At 39.8% G+C, this 24,972-nt stretch overlaps 1 protein-coding gene across 1 annotated transcript; it reads left to right on the top strand.

The window, feature by feature from the left end:
* The first annotated feature begins 414 nt into the window (after positions 1 to 414).
* On the top strand, positions 415 to 24,632 carry LOC110893338 (rRNA 2'-O-methyltransferase fibrillarin-like). Its single transcript, XM_022140451.1, has 2 exons — positions 415 to 859; positions 24,454 to 24,632. The coding sequence occupies exons 1-2, from the start codon at positions 415 to 417 to the stop codon at positions 24,630 to 24,632; spliced, it is 624 nt and encodes a 207-aa protein (XP_021996143.1).
* Positions 24,633 to 24,972: the final 340 nt, after the last annotated feature.

Here is a 24,972-nt window from a genome sequence, read left to right as displayed (position 1 = left end):
GTAGGAAACTGAGTTCTGGAACCTCAAGATGGGTGGTCCGAAGATTGCTGAATATGTGCAGAGATTTCACGATTTGTCTCGCGTCATTCCTTATATGGTTGATCCGGAATTCAAGCGCATTGAGCATTTATTTGGGGATTGGCACCCCAAATCATGTGTATGGTGACGACATCGAAGCCCGCAACAATCACCGAGGCTATTGATCTAAGTGTGGCCCTGACTGAAGAGGTAATCAGGTTGAACAAGTTCTCAATCTCTAACCAGAAGAAGAAGGAGACTCACGTTGAGTCGTCCGGTGAGAACAAAAGGAAGTTCTCAAACTTCAAGAAAGGTACCAACAGCGCTAACAAGAAGAAGGATGTGAACCCACCAGCTGAGGTCAAGACTGGTGCAGAAAACAAAGGAAAAGGGTATATGGGCACTCTGCCCAAATGTGATGTGTGCCAGTACCATCATGCCGGCCAGTGCAGAGTTAGGAAATGTGAATCTTGTGGAAAGGTTGGCCATTTGAAGGAGACATGTTGGGCGGGTACTGGTCGTGGTAATGGTGGTCAAAGAGGTTGTGGCGGCGGGAATGGAAACAATAACCGTGGTGGAAATGGGTATGGAAACCGCCCTCAAGGAGGAATTGGCGGTAATGGAAATCGTGGTGGTTTTGGAAATCAAACTGGTAGTGGAAACCATGGAGCCATTAACAATCAAGGTGGTAACGGAAATGGTAATGGTCGGGGACCAGGTTGTTTTAACCGTGGAGATGTGGGGCATTTCAAGCGAGAATGCCCAAAGCTCAATCAAGCTCAAGGAAGGGTATTCAACATCGGAGCTAGGGATGCTCGCCAGGATCCGAACGTAGTTACTGGTACGTTCCCTATCAACCAACGCTTTGCATCTGTACTGTTTGATACTGGTGCCGATTATAGTTTTGTATCCCTAGAATTTAAGAATATGCTTGGGTTAGTAGCTAGTAAGCTAAATATTCCGTACTCGATAGAACTAGCCAATTGAAAACTAGTAGAAGCGAATGAAGTCATTAGAGGTTGCGTGATAGAACTGGGAGAGCATGAGTTTTCACTTGATCTTCTGCCCGTCGAGTTGGGAAGCTTTGACGTGGTAGTCGGAATGGATTGGTTATCAAGCAACCGAGCAGAGATCGTATGTCACGAGAAGATCATTCGCATTCCGATGGCGAATGGAGAGACAACTGTAGTGCATGGAGAAAAGCACGATACACCTCTAAGGATCATTAGTTGTTTGAAGGCTCGAAAGTGTTTGCAGAAAGGATGTGTTGCCTTCTTGGCACACGTAGTGGACAAAGAAGCCGCTGAGCCAAAGTTGGAAGATATCCCAGTTGTTAGGGAATTTCCTGAAGTCTTCCCCGAAGACTTGCCAGGATTGTCGTCGCAGCGACAAGTCGAATTTCACATTGACTTAGTTTCAGGCGTCGCGCCTGTAGCTAAGGAACCCTATCGACTTGCACTGTCACACCCCCTAAATCCACCATGCGGAGTATCACCGCTTGGAGGCGTGACATGACCAAGATCGAGCCACCAATCATATTGAACAACATAATTAAGTAAATAAAACCAAACACAATACGATTGGTGACCAAAAGGAAGTAAACCGATTTTAGGTTAGCAGCGGAAGCATAAAACATAAGTTCAAAACATAAGTCCATAGTTCATAAGTTTAAAGTCCAAAAGTAGGTTTAATAAGTTCATAAAGTTTATTCATTAAGTACTAGACATATCAGTTCGCATCCCACAACGACCACCTCCATATGCAAGCTCCATAGCATCTAATGACCTGCAAAGCATGTAATAACGAGTCAACAACAAAGTTGAGTGAGTTCACGGTTGGTTGTCCATTTTAGAGTTGTTTCCAAAAAAAACATAGTTTAATCTCATTCGGCTATCCAGCCGTGGGGGTTACCCCAGAGTTCGAAAACGTTTATTAGTTAACCATCCCATGTCCACCTTCCCTGGCTATCCAGCCCGGCACTTTGGCCGTGGGGAGCTACCCAAGTATTTTAAACTACCAGAGTCGTTTATCATATCGACTACTAACAAAAATCAATTGTGCCCTAGCGTCGGTGTTCTATCACCACCGACGTGCCATAGTCCATTAGTACACGCCCGTCCGACTGGCACGGTGTGAGGTTTGTTAAACCTAATAGCGCTATTAACTAATGACCCGCTCGCCATAGCCTCAGCGATTAAGTCGATACAAAAAGGGAGTGACTTCGCTGATAGAGTTCTAGTCCAGTAAGTCTAATACGTCCCAACAGGACGAGGAATTTACATTCCTGAACACGTCTCAAGGACGAGGAATTCACATTCTTGAACGCGTCCCAAAGGACGAGGAATCCCTATTCCTGTACCCATTCCCATTCCCACCGGGAAATTACCATGCTTTGTAGAAAAGTGTGAACTCACCTCGGTTTTCTCGGTTAGATTCTCAAATATAGCTAACAATCAAGGTCGGTCAATCACGTCCTAGTATGATTTACCAGTTAGTCATTTAGTGGTTTCAAATAGAGCACAAAGTTCCTACACGTATCTATCACATAACATGCATCACTTTAACAGTTTATGCCCATATAAGTTTCCCATCCATTCCCCACTCATAAACAAACATACGATAATGCACATAACACATATAACATGGTATATCATTCACAGATAACCTACCCGACATTCAGACATGCAAATCACAACTTATGTCATTTCAGCATTAATATTCAAAACCAGCTGTTTTCGGACATTTTAATAAAATAGTTAAATTATTCCAAAAATTCCCAAATTTTTACAGGATGTCTTAAACTTTCCATATTTTATTGTGTAAAAATATCGGGGTCCGGTTCATTACCAATATTTTATAAAAATTCATATTCCGGACTGAACTCAGATTTATGTATTTCTGACCACAGTCCACGGAACAATTTATTAAAAATTCATCGGGTGTCCGATTTACGAAATTCCAGTGGGGTAATTACAAATGCATCGGTTGTCATCTACTGTACAAATTTCGTGGTCCGATTCATCACAAAACTCAGGTTATTACTGAAAGTATGACACCCATTTATTGCTGTCAAAATTCAGCTTAAGTTGCTGTTACAAATTAACACTTTAAAAATAGTAAACGGGGTCCAAAAATTACGATTCCGGTGCCACTAGAACCGTATTTTATAATAACATATTTTAGATTCAAAATATCGGTTTTTCGTTGAATTTACGACATGTTTACAGCCAACTGAAGTTGGCTGTAAAGTATGGACAGATTGCTGTTTTTAGTCTCTAGCTTACTAGTTCGTGCTCGGTTGATCCCGTTAATTATGTTTAGTGATCGTAACAACATCAAACATCCATATAATCCAGCAACACATCAGATAATCAACCAACAATCATAATCACACAAGATCTACATGCTTTACACTAGCATTCATCCATTAACCACCTTGTTTATCATTTTAGTAGACTTTTAGACCTTGATCTTATATGTTCATAATTTTTAACCGACAAATCTCTTATTAACCACATCAAACATGAACAAGAAGTTGATTAGAAGCACTTACAACTAGCTCAAGGCTAGGGAAGAAACTAGACGAAAAACGAGTGGTTAAAAGCGTTGTGGTGAGGTCCTTGGCAATCCGTAAACACCGGGCTCCCTCGTATGCGATCCTTCACACTTGAGTGCACTTGGAATGGTAAGATTGAAACTTGAATGATGGTGGGGTGTTGGCTATGGTTTCAGCCGAAGGTAAGGAGAGGGAGAGAGAGATGAGCAAAGTTTGTGTGTTTGAATAAATGAAATGGTGAACCTCATGTGCATTCTTATAATCCATTCTTCAACATTAACCAATAGATAATGTGTATTGTAGATATTAGGCAAGCAAGATTATAATAATCTAAAATGAGTGGTATGTGTGCCACATGAGGGAACAATCGGTTATGGGGGTGGGTATTTATGGTTCAATTTCAATGGTAAAGTTAAGTGGTAGTTAGTTAGTTTAGTAACTAATTTAGTGTATTAGTGTGTTGTAATTTATAACGGGTGTTAGGGTATTCGGGGACCCTAACTGGTTCAGAAAAGGAAAAATAATGTCATGTCAATATTTTTAGGTTCCGGGTAAAGTCCGGTTGTTCGGTTCGACACTGTTCCGTTAGACTGCTTAATTAATCCGTAAAGCGTCCTACATATATATTTTTGCAACTTTTTTAATTTTTAACACTTAGGAAATCATAACCGACTATTTAATGACTTTTCTGTACATTACTAGTGTGTTAACAGGCGCATATAAATATCACACAGATATCAGAAAGCAGTTACGTAGTTCCACACAGTCGTCAAGCACATTAATTATTATTAATAAATTGTACGGAATACATAGGATTTTGTGGGTTGTCACATTCTCCCCCTGTTAAGATAATTTCGTCCCGAAATTTAGCGCGTGGTTACTGAGGAAGCTAGTTAAGTTGCGTTGTTTTCCTGATTTTCCTGGGGTGTCACATCATCCCCCCGTTGATTTGGAATTTCGTCCCGAAATTCTGCAGTAGCTTCAGCCTCAGTAGTGGTTACGTTTTTCTTAAACAGTTGGGGATACTTGAGTTTCATTTGGTCTTCTCGTTCCCAGGTATACTCTAGGCCACGACGGGAATTCCAACGAACTCGGACGAGAGGTATTCTGGTGTGCTTGAGAATCTTAACGTCTTGATCCGTAATCTCTACTGGTTCCTCGACAAATTGCAGCTTGTCATCGATAGTGAGCTCTTTGAGAGGAACTATGAGGGTCTCATCTGACAAACACTTCTTCAAATTCGACACATGGAATACGTTGTGAACTCCACTGAGTTCTTCAGGTAGGTTCAGCCTGTAAGCGACTTTGCCAATTCTCTCAATGATCTCGAACGGTCCGACATAACGCGGGTTGAGCTTGCCCCGTTTGCCAAATCGGACTACACCTTTCCAAGGTGAGACTTTGAGCAACACTCGATCCCCAACCTGGAACTCGAGTGGCTTTCTTCGCTTATCAGCAAAGCTTTTCTGACGGTCACGAGCTGCCGCCATTCGTTGTTGTATCTGAGCAATCTTCTCGGTTGTATCTACTACGAGTTCTGGGCCAGTGATTTGACTATCGCCAACTTCTGCCCAACAAAGAGGTGATCGGCATTTACGTCCATACAATGCCTCAAACGGAGCGGCCTGGATGCTGGTGTGGTAACTGTTGTTATACAAAAACTCCACTAACGGGAGATGCTTTTCCCAGCCATTACCAAAGTCGATTACACACGCCCTAAGCATGTCTTCAAGAATTTGGATGGTGCGTTCTGATTGCCCATCCGTCTGTGGATGATAAGCGGTGCTCATATCTAATCGTGAGCCAAAAGACTTGTGCATAGCTTGCCACAGTTCAGAGGTGAAACGCGTGTCACGATCAGAAATGATGGAGGTTGGCACTCCGTGCCTTGATACCACTTCTTTTAAGTAGATGTCTGCTAGAGTAGAAAACTTATCCGTTTCTTTGATAGGCAGAAAATGTGCAGACTTGGTCAATCTATCCACGATCACCCAAATGGTATCGTTTCCGTGTTGAGACCTGGGCAGGCTAGTAACGAAATCCATGGAAATTTGCTCCCACTTCCATTTAGGTATCTTTGGTTGTTGGAGTGGGCCTGATGGTTTCTGGTATTCGACCTTTACCCTGGCACAAGTCAAGCATTTACTGACGTAGGTTGCTATGCTGGCTTTCATACCAGGCCACCAGTATGTAGTTTTTAAGTCGTGGTACATCTTATCCGAACCAGGATGTACTGAATAACGAGACTTATGCGCTTCATCCATCACGAGCTCGCGTAGATCTCCATAAAGTGGAACCCAGATGCGTCCGTTAACATAGTAGGCACCGTTTTCCTTTTGTTCTAGCCGTTGTCTCGATCCTCGCAGGGACTCAGCCCTGATATTCTCAGCCTTCAATGCTTCAGCCTGAGCATCGCGAATCTGAGCAGGTAGGTTAGATTGGATGGTAAGCTACAACACACGTACACGCCTAGGTATAGTATCCTTTCGGCTGAGGGCGTCAGCCACCACATTGGCTTTGCCCGGATGATATTTGATAGCGCATTCATAATCGTTCAAGAGTTCTTCCCATCGGCGTTGTCGCATTTGGTTTCATTTGGCTCTGATACCAATCTGTCACACCCCCAAAATCCACCATGCGGAGTATCACCGCTTGGAGGCGTGACATGACCAGGATCGAGCCACCAATCATATTGAACAACATAATTAAGTAAATAAAACCAAACACAATACGATTGGTGACCAAAAGGAAGTAAACCGATTTTAGGTTAGCAGCGGAAGCATAAAACGTTAGTTCAAAACATAAGTCCATAGTTCATAAGTTTAAAGTCCAAAAGTAGGTTTAATAAGTTCATAAAGTTTATTCATTAAGTACTGGACATATCAGTTCGCATCCCACAACGACCACCTCCATATGCAAGCTCCATAGCATCTAATGACCTGCAAAGCATGTAATAACGAGTCAACAGCAAAGTTGAGTGAGTTCACGGTTGGTTGTCCATTTTAGAGTTGTTTCCAAAAAAACATAGTTTAATCTCATTCGGCTATCCAGCCGTGGGGGTTACCCAAGAGTTCGAAAACGTTTATTAGTTAATCATCCCATGTACACCTTCCCTGGCTATCCAGCCCAGCACTTTGGCCGTGGGGAGCTACCCAAGTATTTTAAACTACCAGACTCGTTTATCATATCGACTACTAACAAAATCAATTGTGCCCTAGCGTCGGTGTTCTATCACCACCGACGTGCCATAGTCCATTAGTACACGCCCGTCCGACTGGCACGGTGTGAGGTTTGTTAAACCTAATAGCGCTATTAACTAATGACCCCCTCGCCATAGCCTCGGCGATTAAGTCGATACAAAAAGGGAGGGACTTCGCTGATAGAGTTCTAGTCCAGTAAGTCTAATACGTCCCAACAGGACGAGGAATTTACATTCCTGAACACGTTTCAAGGACGAGGAATTCACATTCCTGAACGCGTCCCAAAGGACGAGGAATCCCTATTCCTGTACCCATTCCCATTCCCACCGGGAAATTACCATGCTTTGTAGAAAAGTGTGAACTCACCTCGGTTTGCTCGGTTAGATTCTCAAATATAGCTAACAATCAAGGTCGGTCAATCACGTCCTAGTATGATTTACCAGTTAGTCATTTAGTGGTTTCAAATAGAGCACAAAGTTCCTACACGTATCTATCACATAACATGCATCACTTTAACAGTTTATGCCCATATAAGTTTCTATAACAACCCTCGGTAAAACCGACACCCTCATAATATTTCTGACACCCTAATATATCTTTAAATATATCAATATGTCTTTATATGCACCCCGTATGTGAAAACCGAGCCCCAAAGTAGATTATAATATATAGTAAAATAAAAAAACAATAAATAATAAGTTGAGGCGGGCCGCATGGGACCTCACCTCACTTAACGCGGGCCGTGTAAGGGTGTAACCAGACTTCGCTAAAATCTTAAGTTCATGCGGGCCGCGTATAACTTCGTTTAAGTTCATGCGGGCCGCGAGCGACCTGGAATGTGGCACAGCCCTGTGATGACACGTTTCAGCATCGTGTCGAACCTAGTAGATGACCGGACCAAGCTATACGTTGACCGCATGTTGACGCGGGCCGCGTAAGGTTTAGCCTTACTTCACGCGGGCCGCGAGAAAGTGCGATTTCAGCCCTATAAATAGAAGGCAACGGCCTTCAGTCCGTCTCGCTCAACTTCTTTCTTTCTTTCTTAAATTTTCTGTAGTGGCGTTACTATACCCGGGCATTATACCCCCCTAAATAGTGAGGTTCTGCTACGATGTAAGTATTATAACCCCTGGAGACGTATTAGATACGCTGCCCGATTGATCTAGGGTTCCGTAACGGCTGTCGTGGTTCTGCCCGACGTAGTCGTTGGAATGCCGTCTCGGGGAGGGTATTACTAATGTTAAAATGGGTTATTATACTAACACACGTGCATTTGTGTAAATTATAGATATTCACCAGAAACCCTAAAGAATAACCTAAAACAGCAATGTGAGTAATCCTCTTTTTGTAAACTGTTTTTACAAAACCTTACATACTTTTCTATGCGAATAGCAGTTATTGAGTATTTGTAAGAATACAATTATCGTGGGTATGTTGGGGTTTTGTATACAAAATTTGTCACAACCTGGTTAAGGAGTAACATTTCCACAAGTCGGGTGTCGACAGTACCAACGGGTGATAATTGATATAACTTGGAAACAAATGTAATTGCGGGATCGCCCTCAATACTGTTCACTGTGAATTTTATTTAAACCTGATTAAACTGGGATTCACTCACCAGTATTTCCCACTGACAAAATGTTTTTAAAACGCGTTTCAGGTAACAAAATGTGAAAGCCAAATAGAAGCCAGCTAGACAGCACTGGAGGCTTGGAAAAGTGGCAATAAAGTTACCCAAAAATAAAACGGATGTTTTTGTTAAATAAATAGGATTTATTCCTATGAAATGTGTGTATTGAAAACTTAGGTTTTACCCATATGTTTAATGTTATAAAACATGGTGGTTTACTCTGATCAAATATTTCCTAACTACGGTCCTGATGAAAATTTCCGCTGCCAAATTGGATAAATAAATGTGATACCACCGAAACTGGCTCACGGCCGCCCGTTCCTGGGAACTAGGGACCGAGGGCTGTGACAGAAGGTGGTATCAGAGCTATGCCACTGATTCAGCCACAGAAGTGTTCTACTGACATCAAAATTCAAAGTGTTAGGAAATAAATTATGGAAATATGTGTATAATTGTATTTCTTGCTATGTGTTATCTGACTATTTGTTAGTTTACAGTATGAGCGACCAAGGACCTTCTGACGCCTATCGTCAACTGTCTGGTTCGCCTAGGAGCGAAGGCACCTCCTCTTCTCAGCCTGCCCTCTCGGGGTATTCTGCTGACACAGAAGAAGGAATCTTTGTGTTTAAGGCTCAGTCTGAAGAGCCATTTCCTCAGAAAAAGAGGGGATGGTTCAGTAGGGGAGCGCACGAGCGTAGGAAAAGAATGAAAAAGTTGCAGGAACAACGAGTGTTAGCCGCAGCAAAAAGAGAGACTGATGCTTATAATCAGGACATGCTCAATAGGGGTATCGCTAATATCCATATTTTAGCAACCACTGCTGCTGACCCAAACCTGGAACAAATGCTAGCCCCCCAACCACAAAATCCTGACCAACCCATGGAAGTAGAAAACCAGATAGAAATGCCCGATTACAACCCGGAGGAGATACCTAGGGTACCTGCACAAGATTCCCTAGACCCAAACAACTACGACCCCTGGTGGGACGATGTTAGGGACTACGTGCAACAGAACCCAATACAGGAAAATGTGCCAATGCCCAACTTAGGAGCTTACCCAGGGTTAGATCCTCAAGATCCCTACAATATTAGTGATGCATATGTTAGGGAAATTTTAGAGAATCCATACCCGTACCAAGCCCCTATGCCTCCGTATCAGGAACCCGTACCCCAGTTTCCAAACCCAGTCCTAGAACCTGCACCCCCAATGAGTGCAGAAAATGTCCAAGAACTTAGGACTTTTGGGGAGGAAATTTTAGAAAGCAGTGATAGAATGCGACAGGTGGGAGAACGCCTCGTATGGAAATACGACGAGCGTAATATGGATTTTTGGATGAATCCATATCAGTGAAGGTGATGGCAGGAACGGTAGTAATAATAATAATAATAATAATAAAGTAGTATATGTGTCTATGTGTTAGAAAAAAAAAACAAACAATACGGATGCCTACTATTAGTATTGTAGCTTTACATTTCAGTCAGTATTGTAATTTAAATTTCAGTACTAGTGTGTAATGATTCATACTATATAAATAGAGTAAAAAGTCCCAATGCTCGACGCTTTTGGTTAAAAGTGCGTGTCATGTGATTGGCTATATTCAAATATTAATTGTGATATTAATATTTGGTAAATTGTTTAAAATTCAGATGGCCGACGAGGAAAATCAGGATAATCTGAATAACGATAACCAGAGTAACATTAACGTGGTTAATGAGAATCCGGACAACAATAACAATGGAAACCAAATGGATAATAGTGTCGTTCAACATATAGTGGCACAAGGAATTATAGATGCAATGCCATTTATTATTCAAACGGTTCAAGAAGCGAATAATAAAAGTAAGCATAGCAGTAAGCGACCAAGTGAACCGGAACACAGCGTGAACAATGGACCCATACTTCAAGCACCCATTCCCAAAAGAAGAAGAACCATGCCATATGGTTGTTCATACAAAGAATTCTGGTCCTGTAAACCAATAGAATTCTCGGGCAATGAAGGACCCATTGCAGCCCTACGCTGGATAGAGAAAACTGAGGCTGTTCTAAAAATAAGCAAATATGCTGAAGAAGATAAGATAATGTTTGCTTCAAATCTGTTTAAAAACGCAGCCTTAGAATGGTGGAACACTATCCTCCAGTCAAGAGGAAGTGATAGGATTTATAACATGGAATGGGAGGAATTTAAAAATATGGTAGAAAGGAAATTCTGCCCTCCTAATGAAAAGGAACAGATAGCAAATAAGTTTCTGAATCTTAGAATGACCGGGGTACATAGTAAGGGTTACACTACCACATTCTTTGAATATGCTAGGATAGTACCTACCCTTGCATCACCTGAACCGGTATTAATCTCCCGTTATATCTGGGGATTAATTGGAGAGATTAGACATGTAATCAAGGCAGCTAGACCCCAAATTATAGAAGAAGCTGTAGAACTAGCCAATACCTTGACAGATGAGTTAATCCGTACTAGAGAAGAAGACCAGAGGAAAAACCTAACCCAAAGGCTTACCCAAGAATTCCGTTCTGGGAATTCCAACCGTAGAAATATAGGTTCTACCTCTGCACCATACTGCAGGAACTGCAAGAAGAAGCATTCTAGAAGATGCTCTACTTACTGCAATTACTGTAAGGCGCCAGGACACAAGGAAGAAAATTGCAGAAGAAAAGCCAGTAATGGAATGTGCTACAACTGTGGAGAAAAAGGTCATATTAAGACCAACTGCCCAAAATTGACTCCAGCTGCAAACAACAAGAATACTAAAAATGCTAGAGCATTCGTTTTAACTGCAGATGAAGCCAGGATGATTCCAGACGTAATTGCTGGTACGTTTTTAGTTAATGACATTTTTGCGAAAGTATTATTTGACTCTGGTGCAAACTAAAGTTTTATTAATACTTCATTTTGCAAACTCCTAAATCAATCATTAACTAAACTACCACAAGAATGTTTAGTAGAAACCGCAAATGGAGAAACCATTAGAATTTCTGAAATCCTGCAGGGAGCAAGAATAGAAATTTTTAATCAAAAGTTTATTGCAAACCTTTACCCAATAAATCTGGCTGGATTTGATGTTGTGTTAGGTATGGATTGGTTAATAGCCAATAAAGCCAGTATTTTATGTGATAAAAAGGTAATTCAAGTAAAATCACCAAGAGGTGAAAAGATCACAATCAAAGGAGATAAGCCATCTAGATCCACTAAATTCATCTCTGTGATGAAAACTGCAAGTTGTATAAGGAAAGGATCTATAGTGTATTTGATTTCTATAATCACTAAAACGAAAGGAAAAGAATTAAAAGACATTCCAGTAGTGTCCCAATTTTCAGATGTCTTTCCAGAAAAATTGCCAGGACTACCACCAGACAGGGAAGTTGAATTCAGAATTCACCTATTACCAGGGACAGCACCGATTGCCAAAGCACCTTATCGTTTGGCACCCGCTGAAATGCAAGAACTGAAGAAATAATTAGATGAATTATTGGAGAAAGGATTTATACAGCCAAGTTCCTCGCCATGGGAAGCACCGATTTTATTTGTCAAGAAGAAGGACGGATCAATGCGAATGTGCATTGACTACCGTGAATTGAACAAAGTCACGATTAAGAATCGGTATCCATTACCGAGAATTGATGATTTGTTTGATCAACTTCAATGAGCTCGATTTTTCTCAAAAATCGATTTAAGATCAGGATATCATCAACTAAAGGTACAGGAAGAGGACATTCCTAAAACCGCATTCAGAACAAGGTATGGTCACTATGAATTTACTGTCATGCCATTTGGTATTATAGAAGATTTATCCGAGATTTTTCTAGAATAGCCATTCCTTTAACTAAGTTAACCTGTAAATCTGTTAAGTTTAAATGGGGACCAAAACAAGAAGAAGCCTTTAGAATCCTTAAGCAAAGATTAACCCATACACCCATACTAGCGTTACCAGAAGGAACTGAAGACTTTGTAGTCTTTTGTGACGCTTCTAAGTTAGGTTATGGATGCGTATTAATGCAACGTCAAAAGGTTATAGCTTATGCATCTAGACAGCTTAAGAGCCATGAAGAAAATTATTCAACCCATGATTTGGAATTAGGAGCCATAATTTTTGCCCTTAAGATTTGGAGACATTATCTTTATGGTAGTAAGTTTACCATATTCACAGATCATAAGAGTTTAAGATATGTCTTCGGGCAAAAAGAGTTGAATATGAGACAGAGACGATGGATGGAATTACTTAGTGATTATGATTGTGATATCCAATATCATGCAGGAAAAGCCAATGTAGTGGCTGATGCTTTAAGTCGAAAATATCACGGAAAGCCAAAAAGGGTACGTTCTCTTAAATTAAATCTACAAGTAGATTTAAACAATCAGATTAGAAAAGCACAAGAATCAGTAATCAAGGAGGATACTGAAAAATTAAAAGGAATGATTAAGGAATTAGGACAAGGAACAGATGGAATTTGGAGGTTCCATAAAAAGAGAATGTAGATACCTAAATTAGAAAATTTACGTCACCGTATATTAGAAGAAGCTCATAAGTCTAAATATACGATGCATCTAGGAAGTGATAAAATGTACCAGGATTTAAGGAAAAATTTCTGGTGGATAGGAATGAAAAAGGATGTAGCAGCTTATGTTTCTAAATGTTTAACTTGCTCACAAGTTAAAGCTGAACATCAGAAACCCTCAGGTTTGTTACAACAATTAGAATTGCCAGTCTGGAAATGGGAATTGATAACAATGGATTTTGTTACCAAACTGCCCAAAACAAGGAAAGGTAATGATACAATCTGGGTGATTGTAGATAGGTTAACAAAGTCAGCTCATTTCTTACCAATGAAGGAAACCTTTAGTATGGAACAATTAGCCAAATTGTATGTAAATGAAATCATTTCTTTACATGGCATTCCTTTATCAATTGTTTCCGATAGAGATAGCCGTTTTACTTCTCATTTTTGGTCAAGTTTCCAAAAAGAAATGGGAACCAGGTTAAATCTAAGCACAGCTTATCATCCTCAAACAGACGGGCAAAGCGAAAGAACAATTCAGACAATGGAGGACATGCTTAGAGCTTGTGTAATTGATTTTGGAGGTAATTGGGACGAACACTTACCTTTAATAGAATTTTCTTATAATAACAGTTATCACACAAGTATCAATGCTGCACCATTCAAAGCACTTTATGGACGAAAGTGTAGAACCCCAGTCTGTTGGGCAGAAATTGGGGAAAAACAATTATCTGGACCCGAGATAGTACAGGAAACAACTGATAAAATCATTCAAGTCAAGGAACGACTGAAAACAGCACGTGATCGACAAAAGAGCTATGCCGATAACAGACGCAAACCATTAGAATTTCAAGTAGAAGATAAAGTATTATTAAAAGTCTCTCCTTGGAAAGGAGTGGTAAGATTCATCAAGAGAGGAAAGCTTAGTCCCAGGTATATTGGACCTTTCAAGATTCTTAAAAGAGTAGGACCTGTAGCCTATCAGCTACAACTGCCAGAGGAAATGGCAGGAATACATGATGTATTTCATGTATCTAATCTCAAAAAGTGCCTAACTGATGAATCACTCGTAGTACCTCTCAAAGATATAGAGGTTAATGAACAACTCAAATTTGTAGAGAGGCCTCTATAGATTGAAGATAGAAAAATTAAGAATCTCAAGCATAAGAGATTAGTTCTGGTCAAAGTAAAGTGGGACTCCAAAAGAGGACCTGAATACACATGGGAACTTGAATCAGAAATGCAAAAGAAATATCCACACTTGTTCCAATAGATCTCGAGGATGAGCTCTAAAACAAGGTGGGGAGGATATAACAACCCTCGGTAAAACCGACACCCTCATAATATTTCTGACACCCTAATATATCTTTAAATATATCAATATGTCTTTATATGCACCCCGTATGTGAAAACCGAGCCCCAAAGTAGATTATAATATATAGTAAAATAAAAAAACAATAAATAATAAGTTGAGGCGGGCCGCATGGGACCTCACCTCACTTAACGCGGGCCGTGTAAGGGTGTAACCAGACTTCGCTAAAATCTTAAGTTCGTGCGGGCCGCGTATAACTTCGTTTAAGTTCATGCGGGCCGCGAGCGACCTGGAATGTGGCACAGCCCGGTGATGACACGTGTCAGCATCGTGACGAACCTAGTAGATGACCGGACCAAGCTATACGTTGACCGCATGTTGACGCGGGCCGCGTAAGGTTTAGCCTTACTTCACGCGGGCCGCGAGAAAGTGCGATTTCAGCCCTATAAATAGAAGGCAACGGCCTTCAGTCCATCTCGCTCAACTTCTTTCGTTCTTTCTTAAATTTTCTGTAGTGGCGTTACTATACCCGGGCATTATACCCCCCTAAATAGCGAGGTTCTGCTACGATGTAAGTATTATAACCCCTGGAGACGTATTAGATACGCTGCCCGATTGATCTAGGGTTCCGTAACGGCTGTCGTGGTTCTGCCCGACGTAGTCGTTGGAATGCCGTCTCGGGGAGGGTATTACTAATGTTAAAATGGGTTATTATACTAACACACGTGCATTTGTGTAAATTATAGATATTCACCAGGAAACCCTAAAGAATAACCTAAAACAGCAATGTGAGTAATCCTCTTTTTGTAAACTGTTTTTACAAAACCTTACATACTTTTCTATGCGAATAGCAGTTATTGAGTATTTGTAAGAATACAATTATCGTGGGTATGTTGGGGTTTTGTATACAAAATTTGTTACAACCTGGTTAAGGAGTAACATTTCCACAAGTCGGGTGTCGACAGTACCAACGGGTGATAATTGATATAACTTGGAAACAAATGTAATTGCGGGATCGCCCTCAATACTGTTCACTGTGAATTTTATTTAAACCTGATTAAACTGGGATTCACTCACCAGTATTTCCCACTGACAAAATGTTTTTAAAACGCGTTTCAGGTAACAAAATGTGAAAGCCAAATAGAAGCCAGCTAGACAGCACTGGAGGCTTGGAAAAGTGGCAATAAAGTTACCTAAAAATAAAACGGATGTTTTTGTTAAATAAATAGGATTTATTCCTATGAAATGTGTGTATTGAAAACTTGGGTTTTACCCATATGTAGAATGTTATAAAACATGGTGGTTTACTCTGATCAAATATTTCCTAACTACGGTCCTGATGAAAATTTCCGCTGCCAAATTGGATAAATAAATGTGATACCACCGAAACTGGCTCACGGCCGCCCGTTCCCGGGAACTAGGGACCGAGGGCTGTGACAGTTTCCCATCCATTCCCCACTCATAAACAAACATACGATAATGCACATAACACATATAACATGGTATATCATTCACAGATAACCTACCCGACATTCAGACATGCAAATCACAACTTATGTCATTTCAGCATTAATATTCAAAACCGGCTGTTTTCGGACATTTTAATAAAATAGTTAAATTATTCCAAAAATTCCCAAATTTTTACAGGATGTCTTAAACTTTCCAATTTCATTGTGTAAAAGTATCGGGGTCCGGTTCTTTACCAATATTTTAGAAAAATTCATATTCCGGACTGAACTCAGATTTATGTATTTCTGACCACAGTCCACGGAACAATTTATTAAAAATTCATCGAGTGTCCGATTTACGAAATTCCAGTGGGGTAATTACAAATGCATCGGTTGTCATCTACTGTACAAATTTCATGGTCCGATTCATCACAAAACTCAGGTTATTACTGAAAGTATGACACCCATTTATTGCTGTCAAAATTCAGCTTAAGTTGCTGTTACAAATTAACACTTTAAAAATAGTAAACGGAGTCCAAAAATTACGATTCCGGTGCCATTAGAACCGTATTTTATAACAACATATTTTAGATTCAAAATATCAGTTTTTCGTTGAATTTACGACCTGTTTACAGCCAACTGAAGTTGGCTGTAAAGTATGGACAGATTGCTGTTTTTAGTCTCTAGCTTACTAGTTTGTGCTCGGTTGATCCCGTTAATTATGTTTAGTGATCGTAACAACATCAAACATCCATATAATCCAGCAACACATCAGATAATCAACCAATAATCATAATCACACAAGATCTACATGCTTTACACTAACATTCATGCATTAACCACCTTGTTCATCATTTTAGTAGACTTTTAGACCTTGATCTTATATGTTCATAATTTTTTACCGACAAATCTCTTATTAATCACATCAAACATGAACAAGAAGTTGATTAGAAGCACTTACAACTAGCTCAAGGCTAGGGAAGAAACTAGACGAAAAACGAGTGGTTAAAAGCGTTGTGGTGAGGTCTTTGGCAATCCGTAAGCACCGGGCTCCCTCGTATGCGATCCTTCACACTTGAGTGCACTTGGAATGGTAAGATTGAAACTTGAATGATGGTGGGCTGTTGGCTATGGTTTCAGCCGAAGGTAAGGAGAGGGAGAGAGAGATGAGCAAAGTTTGTGTGTTTGAATAAATGAAATGGTGAACCTCATGTGCATTCTTATAATCCATTCTTCAACATTAACCAATAGATAATGTGTATTGTAGATATTAGGAAAGCAAGATTATAATAATCTAAAGTGAGTGGTATGTGTGCCACATGAGGGAACAATCGGTTATGGGGGTGGGTATTTATGGTTCAATTTCAATGGGGGTGGGTATTTATGGTTCAATTTCAATGGTACTGAAGTTGGCTGTAAACAGGTCGTAAAATCAACGAAAAACCGATATTTTGAATCTAAAATATGTTATTATAAAATACGGTTCTAATGGCACCAGAATCGTAATTTTTGGACCCCGTTTACTATTTTCAAAGTGTTAATTTGTAACAGCAACTTAAGCTGAATTTTGACAGCAATAAATGGGTGTCATACTTTCAGTAATAACCTGAGTTTTTTGATGAATCGGACTATGAAATTTGTACAGTAGATGACAACCGATGCATTTGTAATTACCCCACTGGAATTTCGTAAATCGGACACTCGATGAATTTTTAATAAATTGTTCCGTGGACTGTGGTCAGAAATACATAAATCTGAGTTCAGTCCGGAATATGAATTTTTATAAAATATTGGTAATGAACCGGACCCCGATATTTTTACACAATAAAATATGGAAAGTTTAAGACATCCTGAAAAAATTTGGGAATTTTTGGAATAATTTAACTATTTTATTAAAATGTCCGAAAATAGCCGGTTTTGAATATTAATGCTGAAATGACATAAGTTGTGATTTGCATGTCTGAATGTCGGGTAGGTTATCTGTGAATGATATACCATGTTATATGTGTCATGTGCATTATCGTATGTTTGTTTATGAGTGGGGAATGGATGGGAAACTTATATGGGCATAAACTGTTAAAGTGATGCATGTTACGTGATAGATACGTGTAGGAACTTTGTGCTCTATTTGAAACCACTAAATGACTAACTGGTAAATCATACTAGGACGTGATTGACCGACCTTGATTGTTAGCTATATTTGAGAATCTAACCGAGCAAACCGAGGTGAGTTCACACTTTTCTACAAAGCATGGTAATTTCCCGGTGGGAATGGGAATGGGTACAGGAATAGGGATTCCTCGTCCTTTGGTACGCGTTCAGGAATGTGAATTCCTCGTCCTTGAGACGTGTTCAGGAATGTAAATTCCTCGTCCTGTTGGGACGTATTAGACTTACTGGACTAGAACTCTATCAGCGAAGTCCCTCCCTTTTTGTATCGACTTAATCGTCGAGGCTATGGCGAGCGGGTCATTAGTTAATAGCGCTATTAGGTTTAACAAACCTCACACCGTGCCAGTCAGACGGGCGTGTACTAATGGACTATGGCACGTCGGTGGTGATAGAACACCGACGCTAGGGCACAATTGATTTTTGTTAGTAGTCGATATGATAAACGAGTCTGGTAGTTTAAAATACTTGGGTAGCTCCCCACGGCCAAAGTGCCGGGCTGGATAGCCAGGGAAGGTGGACATGGGATGGTTAACTAATAAACGTTTTCGAACTCTGGGGTAACCCCCACGGCTGGATAGCCGAATGAGATTAAACTATGCTTTTTTGGAAACAACTCTAAAATGGACAACCAACCGTGAACTCACTCAACTTTGTTGTTGACTCGTTATTACATGCTTTGCAGGTCATTAGATGCTATGGAGCTTGCATATGGAGGTGATCGTTGTGGGATGCGAACTGATATGTCCAGTACTTAATGAATAAACTTTATGAACTTATTAAACCTTCTTTTGGACTTTAAACTTATGAACTATGGACTTATGTTTTGAACTTATGTTTTATGCTTCCGCTGCTAACCTAAAATCGGTTTACTTCATTTTGGTCACCAATCTAATTGTATTTGGTTTTATTTACTTAATTATGTTGTTCAATATGATTGGTGGCTCGATCCTGGTTATGTCACGCCTCCAAGCGGTGATACTCCGCATGGTGGATTTTGGGGGTGTGACATGCACCTTCAGAAATGCAGGAGTTGTCGACACAACTTCAGGAGCTTTTGGACAAGGGATTTATCAGACCAAGCTTCTCGCCTTTGGGTGCTCCAGTTTTGTTCGTTAAGAAGAAAGACGGTAGTTTCCGCATGTGTATCGACTACCGAGAGCTTAACAAGTTGACCATTAAGAATCGGTATCCTTTGCCAAGGATTGATGACCTGTTTGATCAACTGCAAGGTTTGAGTTTTTACTCCAAGATTGATCTTCGATCAGGTTATCACCAGTAGAGAATTCAAGAGGAAAGTATTCCAAAGACTGCCTTCAGAACTTGATATGGACACTACGAGTTCTTGGTTATGCCGTTTGGTTTGACAAACGCGCCAGTAGTGTTTATGGATTTGATGAATAGAGTCTGCAAGCCATATCTCGATAAATTTGTGATTGTGTTTATCGACGATATTTTGATTTATTCAAAGACGAAGGAAGAACATGAGCAACATTTAAGAGCTATCTTAGAGCTGCTCAAGGAAGAGAAATTATACGCAAAGTTCTCGAAGTGCGAGTTCTGGTTGCGTGAACTTCAGTTCCTTGGTCACGTGGTTAACGAAGATGGAATTCATGTGGATCCCACAAAGATCGAGGCGATCAAGAATTGGGAAACTCCGAAGACGCCACCCGAGATACGTCAGTTCCTAGGTTTGGCTGGTTATAACCGCAGATTCATTGAGGATTTTTCAAAAATCGCTCAACCTTTGACCTCCCTTACGCAAAAGAACAAGAAGTACGAATGGGGAGTTAAGCAAGAAGAAGCCTTTCAGTTGCTGAAAAACAAGCTTTGCGATGCACCGATTTTATCTCTACCCGAAGGCATTGATGACTTCGTGGTGTATTGCGATGCCTCGCGTCATGGTTTAGGCTGCGTGCTGATGCAGCGACAGAAGGTTATAGCTTATGCCTCGCGCCAATTGAAGGTTCATGAGAAAAATTACACCACGCATGATTTGGAATTAGGCGCGGCGGTGTTCGCTTTGAAGATTTGGCGACATTACTTGTATGGTACCCGCTGTACGATCTTTACATATCACAAGATCCTGCAGCATATATTCGATCAGAAAGAGCTTAACATGAGACAGCGCTGATGGGTTGAGCTGTTAAATGATTATGATTGTGAAATTAAGTATCACCCAGGGAAGGCGAATGTGGTAGAAGACGCCATGAGTCGGAAGGAAAGGATTAAGCCCATAAGGGTTAGGGCTTTGGAAATGATTATTCAAACGGACCTCTCGTTGCGCATTCGTGCCACGCAGAGAGAAGCTCTTAAGGAAAAGAATCTTGAAGACGAATATCTCTGTGGGATGGAGAAACAGTTAGTGCCCAATAAGGAAGGAACATTGTGTTTCATGGGAAGAATTTGGGTACCCCTCTTTGGTGGTCTTAGAGAAGTAATTTTCGATGAAGCTCACAAGTCACGATACTCGATCCATCCAGGATCGGATAAGATATACCAATATTTAAAGGATTTCTATGTCACACCCTGGCTTTGCGGAAGCGTGGTTAATTTGGTGTGACTTCTTAATACCATAGCTTAATCATAACAAAGCTATATGAAAATAAAACCATGCAAGATCATCCATTGATTTAAGTTTTAAAACATAAGTAACACAACATTGTCTTACGGCGTTGACTCATGCAACGGACACTACAACCTGATAACATAAAACATTGTTCAGAAGACACAAACATCAACATGAAATAAACGCAGTTTAAGAACTGTGACTCGTCCAGGAAAAAGTCACATCCCTTAAACTTGGATGACCTCGTAACTCTTAAGCAGCGGGAAAACGTAACATACCACGCCAGATCTTTAGTTCCCTGAAATACATGTAAGTAGGAAAAATCAACAATAATGTTGAGCGAGTTCATGTGTAAGTGAGTAATAAAACCTTTGTAAGTATAAAAATCCTGGTATGTAGCAAATAAGGAAAAAGAGATCACCAATGGTTTGCAAGGCCATTGATATGTGTGAAGTGCAAGTAGGAAGACTCAAACCTAGCTGATTTGGCGTTGGGCACAAAGTCACCCCAAGGTCCGTTATGCTGGGCCTGGGGCTGGGCTCGCTACACCCAGATAGATCTACCGCTACTGTCCCTCGGTCCTACAATGAGGATTAATGGCCTCAAGTTGCGCCTACCCACTCACATGATCTAAGTAGTAACCCTCCTTATGCTAACCATACCATGTAAAAAGTATTCGCAATCATAGTAACATGTATTTCACCCCCGCAGTTTAGAAAATTGAAAACAGTTAAGAGAAAAGGGGGACATGAACTCACAGTGGTGCGTCTCTATCAAGAAAACTCCTGATCAATCTGCTGAATGACGAACTACACGTACTAACTTCTATTAGACGGACGGTCGTGCCTTAGCTTAAGGTTTAATGTCTTTTGGGAAATAGTTAGGCAATTATTTCGTGTTTACACTTAGTAATTATTTGGTAAATATTTTCCTTCCCAAGGATGGGGGATTTAATACATGTGCGTTCGTATCATCTTCGAAATATATTATTAAGTCTCACTTAAAATATATTCTAATTCTTACTCCAAAATATGAATATTTTTTCCCAAAAATATTATATTTTAATCCTTATAATTTTCCAAAATAATATCCTTGTCAAAATACACATTCACTAGTATTTTTTCGAAAATACGTAAGTTACGTTTAAAGATCGGGTGGTATTAATTATACCGCTGTAAATATTTATTGTGAAGGCGTTCGTATTATTTTGGAATCGTTAATATTTGGTAATATTATTTTTACCCTAAAAATAATATTTGTATAGTTCACAAAATAATCATAGAAATCTCACAAGTGTTGTTATGAAAAACATATATTTATCAAATATATATTCATAAAGTTTTGTTTTGTGAAAATCCCACTTCCAACACTTAGTAATTTTGTAATAAAAATCATGGCGAAAATTATATTTTTGAAAACAAGTTAGAAATATATTTATAATACTTGTGATGAAAATATTTTCAAGTGTTAGATTTTTGGAAAAATTTCGCCAGAGTTTCCCCTGTAACTGGAGGTGGCCACGCTTTCAAGCGTATCATTATCTTTTAAAATTCAAATCAACAATGTTCCCAACATTAATCAACAATAAACAATATTCAAACCATCAAACTAGTCAAAATAGTTATAAATCGCAAAAATACATGAACTTGTGGTTTGTCCAAAATATGTAGTAACTTTCATTACTTTTGGTGGATCTTTGTATAAATCAACTCGGTTTCTCAAAAGTCTCGTTTTTAAAGAAGTTACATCTTTACAACTTCTTGTTAACATTCACAAAATTAGTTCTTTTGTCAAAACTTTGTGTTACACAAGTGTTTACACACTTGTGTGTTTACAAAAATCACTCTTGTTCATGTAAAACCCGGTTTTAGAAAACATGATTTCTTTTGACGCTTGGTTCTTTGAAAATACCACTTGTAGATCCGTAGATCTACTAGTTTAGAACACTATTTCATAAGAAAAATTGATTTTACACAAGTTCATGCTTAGTAAGTAGTAGTGTTCATCATTTAACCCTTTACATGCTTAAACATACTCTAGGTCATGTTTCATGGACACGACTTAACCGGGTTAGATGACGATCCGAGCTACTACTAGTATAGATCAACACTAAATAATCACAACAAAACAAGTCTTGCAAGTTTTACACAACTTCATAGCTTTTATCCAACATATTTATCACTTTTGTAAACTTTTAACATGTCATCTTGTATGTTCATGATTTTTAACCGACAAAGTTCATATTAACCACTTTAGAATAGATCAAGAGGGCGTTTAAAGTGACTTACTACTAGCTCAAGGCTAGGGAAGAAACTAGTCGAAGATCGGGTGGACAAAAGCAATGTAGCGAGGTCCTTCACAATCCAAATGCACCGAGCTTCCTTATACGCAATCCTTAACACTTGTAGATGTATGGAATGGGTTGAATGAAATCGAAAGGATGATGGATGGATGTGGGTGTTCTCGGCCAAAATGGGCAAGAGAGGGAGAGAGTAGAGTTGATTTGTGATGAGAGTGGTGAAGTTATGGTGGGTTAATGCTTGATCTTATAGACAAATCTCATGTAAATTACCCAATGGTTCCTATGTTGTCTAGATATTAGACAACAAGATTATAATTGTTGATGCAGATTTTGTGTCCGATGCTTGTCGAATAGATTAGTTTTATTTTATGCTGAATTTGTAATAGTTAGTGAAACGGTCAAGCGAACGTGTATAGACCCGCTCGTTTGAAGTGGTCAAACGAGAGGGTTGTTGGTTTGACTGTGTGTGTGTGTTGCTAGACAAAGTTGCTGTGTTGTTATTGGTGTCGAAGGATAAGGCATCGAAGGATTATGAATATCCTTCGATGAGCTCGAAAGATACCCATCGAAGGATGGACCTCGAAGGATATCGAAGGATATCATTCGAGGTATGTGAATATCTTTCGAAGACTGTCTGATCGAAGGATGATGTTTCGACCAGTCAGTCTGATCCTTCGACCTGCAGTGTTTGTTTTGGTATAAATACCAACACTTTGTCATTTGCAACACAAGAGTGAGAGCACAAGTGTGTGCTAGAGAGAGAATGGAGGTCTGAGACCTCACCGGGAGAAATCACCACTTGGTTTCTCCCCGGATGTATACTTCTTTGGTATTAGTTCGGTTGTCATGTAACCGGGCCGACTTGTAATGTTTACTACCGGATTAATACAAAGTTTGTTATGTTTATCCTCTCTTATCTCTTCCATCTTTGAACATGAACACGAAAATCACGGGTTGGATCCCGGAAACACGGACCTACAATTGGTATCAGAGCCATGGTGCCCGATTTAGTAAAACTAACCGTTTACTAAGTCACATGTGCTCTAGATCTGTGATTTTTGTGGGTTTTTGTTCAAGATGTAAAAAAGGTGAAAATGAGAAAAACCCAGATCTGGACCCGGATATCCAGATCTGTGCTAAACCGGGTGTTGGGTATTATGTTTTTCTCTAAAATACTCAAGTTTTCTTCATCAAAACAACGTATACAAGTGTTTTCGGTCAGATCTGCAGATGAACAGTCCTCCGTGTTCTTGATGTTCTTGACAGCTTCAAATTTCGAAAGATGCTGTTTGTCCTCGAAAGATTGAACAGTTTTTCGAAGGATGAAACAAAATTCAAAATTCAAATTTTCATGCTTCGAAATGTGCGAAAGTTGGTCACCTACCACATCAACTTTTCTGACACCTGTCGTACTTTCTGTCCTTGTGTCAGGACCATCGAAGGATAACTTTCGACCTCGAAAGATCATCCTTCGATCAAGGAGATTCGAAAGATGAACAGGAGTGCTCGAAAGATCATCAGTTCTTCGAAGGATCAAAAGGTTCTTCGAAGGATCAAAAAGACTTCGAAGGATCAAGTCTGAGGTGTACGAAGGATCAGCCATGTCCAACTTCGAAAGGTGTTCGAAAGATCTGTGACATGTGCTCGAAAGATGCTCGAAAGATATGTGAAATGTGCTCGAAAGACTTCGAAAGATCATCTTTCGAAGCTATCTTGGTGTTTATCTTTCGTTTGATGCAGGTGTTTCGAAGGATCCAGATGTTGTGGAATTTTATGAACTCAGACAGTGTGTTGGGGTTAATCATTTAATTCACTTGGAGTCGGGTCGGGTGTTCGCAAGCATTATTCATACCGGGCTTCAAAGTTTCAACATCAAAATTCGTACGGGATTTGGGAACACGCGGGGTGATGCAGCATGATGAACACAAGAGATGATGAAGACTTGATGTTTGAAAATGTGGGGTAGTCACGGTTACCGATGCAATGACAAACATGGTAACGTGACTATTATGGGCCAAACACAACAGTTCCGCTTGGTGGAGGGAATTGGTGAATATTTGACGACAGTTTCTTTGAAGTGGAAAGAATCTGTTAAGGTTTAGAGATTTTGCCAAAGAAATGGGGGGATAAAAATTTTTTCATTTGTTGAATTTCTTCGGTAAAATTCTAAACGCAATCTCAGGTGGTAGAGTTTATGATCTTCTGGTGATTCAAACGGTTCAGCGTGGAATGTTTTGCACAGACACTTGAAGATCAAGA

This window comes from Helianthus annuus, chromosome 2, assembly GCF_002127325.2.
Source record: "Helianthus annuus cultivar XRQ/B chromosome 2, HanXRQr2.0-SUNRISE, whole genome shotgun sequence".
NCBI lineage: Eukaryota > Viridiplantae > Streptophyta > Magnoliopsida > Asterales > Asteraceae > Helianthus > Helianthus annuus.
This window is presented reverse-complemented; position numbering and strand designations above follow the sequence as displayed.